General features: G+C 36.9%; 1 protein-coding gene across 1 annotated transcript; it reads left to right on the top strand.

Annotated features, from left to right (window-relative positions):
* Positions 1-803: 803 nt before the first annotated feature.
* CRYZ (crystallin, zeta (quinone reductase)) lies at positions 804-2,086 on the top strand (the record flags this gene model as incomplete). Its single annotated transcript, XM_009708080.1, has 4 exons — positions 804-953; positions 1,377-1,478; positions 1,572-1,667; positions 1,925-2,086. Coding segments are annotated over 4 exons (510 nt in total), but the record flags the coding sequence as incomplete, so codon positions are not given.
* Between the last annotated feature and the right edge of the window lie 2,338 nt (positions 2,087-4,424).

Genomic DNA, 4,424 nt, shown 5'->3' with positions numbered 1-4,424 from the left:
CCCCCCCCCCCCAAATAAATATAAAATCATGCATATCTTAACATATCCTGGAGGAGGTATCCAGCTGTATGGTTGGTACAGTGAGCTGTGAAATCTGTAGCCTCAGGAAGCTGACCAGCTGGGACGGAATCCCAGGGAGGCATTGCATGTGTCCCCTGCTCCCTCCTTTTGCTTTCACGTTCTATTGCTGTGACACAAAGCAAAATCAAGAGATGTCATGGGTGTGCCCAGGTGAGCATTGGCTCCAACGTCAGGTTTTTCTGAAGTCATCCCTCGCCTCTAAACATCCTCTGGAGTGCAAAGCTGGTATGAGACACTGAGAATGTGGTTTCTAAAGATATCATTTAATCTGTTTGTGAAAGGTGCAAAAGTAGTGTTAATAAAATTTGTGCTTGCAGATTTTCTTTGCAATACGTAATGCTGGTATCAATAGCAGGTGATTCTGTGAAGAAAAGAATTTCCTTGGCTCTGTATCAAATATATATGGCCCAGCTTTAACAGATATATAACGTTCTACATGGATTTATATCAAATGCTGATAGCTATTAAAAAACCCACAAAACTTTACTATGCCTCTGTAAATATATTTTTCTTTTTTTTTTTAAGACTCTTTGGCTATCTTTAAGATCGAAATTACTTATGGTTAAAAATAGTGTTAGCAGGCCAGCTTTTTAAATGGGTAAGTTCCAGGTTGCTGGTGGAATATATAAAATTTAAAATGTCAAGAAAGAAAGAGAAAAAAGACTTTTTTTCTTTTTTCTTTTTTTTTTTTTTTTTCCCCCCCTCTTCCCTCCCCTCATCAGGTGGGAATAGCAACATGTCAGATTGCCAGAGCTTGTGGTTTAAAGGTTTTGGGTACAGCAGGAACTGAGGAAGGCATGAACATAGTTCTGAGAAATGGTGCTCACCAAGCATTTAATCACAGAGAAGCTAATTACATTGACAAAATTAAGGTAAGCAAGTATCTGAGCTAGGTGATGCAGTATACATTTTTTTTTTTTACTAACAAAATGTGAAGAGTTGTTTGCAGAAGTTTTTTAAAGTAGATTTATGTAGGAGCAATAGTGTACTGTCTTTTTCACTTCCACACAAGGGAAAACTTTTTCAGGCTGGAAAAGCTGAGCTTTCTTCACAGGCAATGGCATTTAGAAACTCTTGCATTCCAAGTTCCAAATTCCAATACGGTAGCATATCATAATTCAGCATAAGAAAATATGCTAAAATTAAACTTATTAGCCATCAGCCTTAGTACAAAGCCTGTATTTAAAATTTAAACAATAAACTGTAAAAGGTACATGATCTGCAGCATATGAAATAAACAGTGGTACCCAAGCACTAATTGGAGTGATTTAAATAACATATTATGTCCTGTATAGGAATACACAGGGATGGAAGGAGTTGATATAATAATAGAAATGCTCTCTAACATCAATCTTGCTACTGACTTGCAACTGTTGTCCTACGCAGGAAGGGTGATGGTAAGTATTTTTTGTCACTGACCTTAGTTTGTGCAGTTAACCACAGAATTCAACAGTTATAACTTGAACAATCTTTTAACTCATTCGTAACAGGTTGTGGGCTGTAGAGGTCCTATTGAGATAAATCCAAGAGACACTATGAGTAAAGAATCTAGCATAATTGGAGTTAGTCTGTTTCTTGCAACTGAGGTAAGGAACCTTTTTATTTTAAGGAATGTTTTGTTGGCTTATTCTAACACCTCTCTATTTCCAGTTAAAATCATTTGTAGGGATGAAAGCATAATTTCACTGTAACTTGTTTGTTCATTCCTTGACATTTTGATTTAATCTCCAAACATCATAAAATATTTTTGGGTTGTGAAATTTGGTTTAACACTTCCATAAATAGTCAGTATTTTTCTAAAATGTAAAGACCTTGTGGTAAATGCTGTCTTTGTTACACGCAGGAGGAGAGGCATGAATGTGCAACAGCACTCCTTGATGGTATAGAAGCTGGCTGGCTGAAACCAATTGTAGGCTCTGAATATCCACTGGAGAAAGTAGTTAAGGCTCATGAAGACATTATTCATAGCAGTGGTGCTCAAGGAAAGATGGTGCTCCTTCCATAAAGTCTTTTTCCATTTATTTTGTAGCTGTTCTAACTGCGCCTTTGCTTACATCATTCAGTGAATGTATGTTATTAAACATACTTTTGATCAGGTTTGACAGTAACAGCAAATGCTAACTTACATTAATTAGTTACATTAATTAAGTAACAATCTGTTTTCTTTTTGTAATAAGCACAGTTGCATATACTTTAAAGTAGCTTTTGTGGCTTTTTTTGGCTGATGTGGAAATAATAAATTTTCTCTGCTGGTGTGGCCTTACGATGCAAGGGAAACTAATATCTAAGATAGAATTTGGTATCATGCTCTATGTGAAGTTAAAGTGAGGCCACTGTATGTAGTGCAAAACAAAGCCTGCTTTTTAAGCAGACACACAAATGTATAGAACTAACTATATGCCTATAACTAGGACTCTGTAAATTCTTTTGCCACTAAATTTGTCTTATTGATCTTTTGTCACATAATTTACTTGGAATAAAAGCTTTTACTGCCAAAATAATTCACTTCCCAGCTCAAAAGATGGCCAAAGAATCTCTCAAATATGAACTGTTTGGAAGCAGAGGCAGTTTCATTTTGCTGTGCCTGACTTAGTGTCTGAGCTGAAAGTCTCCCAGTGAATCCAAAGGAACTGTAACTCTGAAGGTGCATGCTAATATTTGCTACTTTGCAACGGGTGATATTGGCAGAAGCAGCTGATTCCTAGATGGTAAATGGCTGGGTAGCGAGGATTTCAGTTTTTCCTGTGACCTTTATTGAATTTAAAGGCACCTGAATCCCTGGCTACAATGAGGGGAAAAGAGAGGCTGCACTGCTTTCATGGGTACTGAGAATTCTTGTTATTTCATAAATGAATGTGTATACATTGTTGACTTGTTCCATATACAGTCCAATTAGGGAAGGACAATTTCTTTGATACGTTGGCAGTTTTTACACTCAAAATACTGTTTGGTATTACAGGTGTTTCCTTGTAATGATATAATTCTGTAATGAGCAGTGAAGTCATCACTTGCAGAAGAGTTTTCTCAACTTCAGGGATGACCTTTTCTGTTCCTTTGAGGAATAGTGAGTCCTTACTAAAAAGAAACTTTTTAGAAGTATTTTTGTCTGTGAAGGTTGCGCTCTTTAACGTTTGGTCTGGATTCATTTGGTGGTGTCATACTATCGTAAATCAGCACACATTCTCTGAATCCGTGTACAGTTTCCCCAGGGTGGTAGCTTCATCACAGTACCATTTTCGAAGTTGTGATTTTTTTTTTTTTTTTTTCTGAACAGGCATTAATTTCTACTGACATTTTGCTTAATCTAAATGAACAAAATAATTGGCAAAATCTTTTGAAATGTCTGGATTTCTCCTCTGTTTGTGATCCCTTGTTAAAATATTAACGTAAGAGAGGGCCTCACAATCTGTCTCTTTATAAGCCCCTCGATCTGATCTTAACATTTTGTTTTAGTGCATAATCGACCACAATTGTTCTATGTGTGGTTGGGAGAGATCAAATCCTGACATACTGCTTGTCTCTGGAGCCTGAAATTGATTCATTATTTTACCTGTGTGTCCTCTAGGAACAATTGGCTCTGTTCAGAAAATTGGACAATATTCGTGTTGAACTCTTGCCTGATATTCAAGCGTCTTCGTTGTACTTGGCAGATGTGTTTAAAAACAAAAACCTATGCCTGATCTCTGTTTTTGCACGGTGTTTTTTGTTTGTTTGGTTTTATTAGAGTAGCTGAAATTTAAATATTTTCCAAGCTTGTAGATGTGTTAACATGTAAGTACTAGGTATACTAAAAAATATCGTAGAAAATTGTTGACTTATTTACACAGAAAACATTGCAGATGATAGCATCTGTCACCTGTAAGATCCTCCTTCTTGCCGAGTAGCTTCCCCTTGGAGGAGACCAGGAATAGCTGAATCATTACAACTGATGCAGCGCTAGCTTCTTTAAAATCTGTCTCAGAAAATACCCAGTCTTTCTTCTTGATTATTCTTTTGTGCATAGCTATGCAAATAGATGCAAAATACTTGCTTGGAAATGAGATAATCCAGCTTTACTTCCTCCGGCTCTCCAAGTGCTGTCTCAATAGAGGCAGAAGTGGGTCCTGGGCTTCATGCGGTCTTCTCCAACAGCCATGTCCCTTGTGCTGTCACTGCTAAATGGACGAAAATATTTTGGCACCTTGTTAATGGAAAGTGGATGATTTATGGTAAGTGGATGGAAATCAAGAGAGAATTTTCTTTAGAGCTCTAACAAAAAGATTTTGTTTTGTGTCATTGTAGTTGGTTTGGATAACAATAGTTGAAGTGTCACGCAATTGTAGAATGGTTTGGGTTGGAAGGGA

The sequence above is a fragment of the Cariama cristata genome, unplaced genomic scaffold, assembly GCF_000690535.1.
Source record: "Cariama cristata isolate BGI_N322 unplaced genomic scaffold, ASM69053v1 scaffold33449, whole genome shotgun sequence".
Lineage (NCBI taxonomy): Eukaryota > Metazoa > Chordata > Aves > Cariamiformes > Cariamidae > Cariama > Cariama cristata.
The sequence above is the reverse complement of the archived record's forward strand: the minus strand, read 5'-3'. Positions and strand labels throughout refer to the sequence as shown.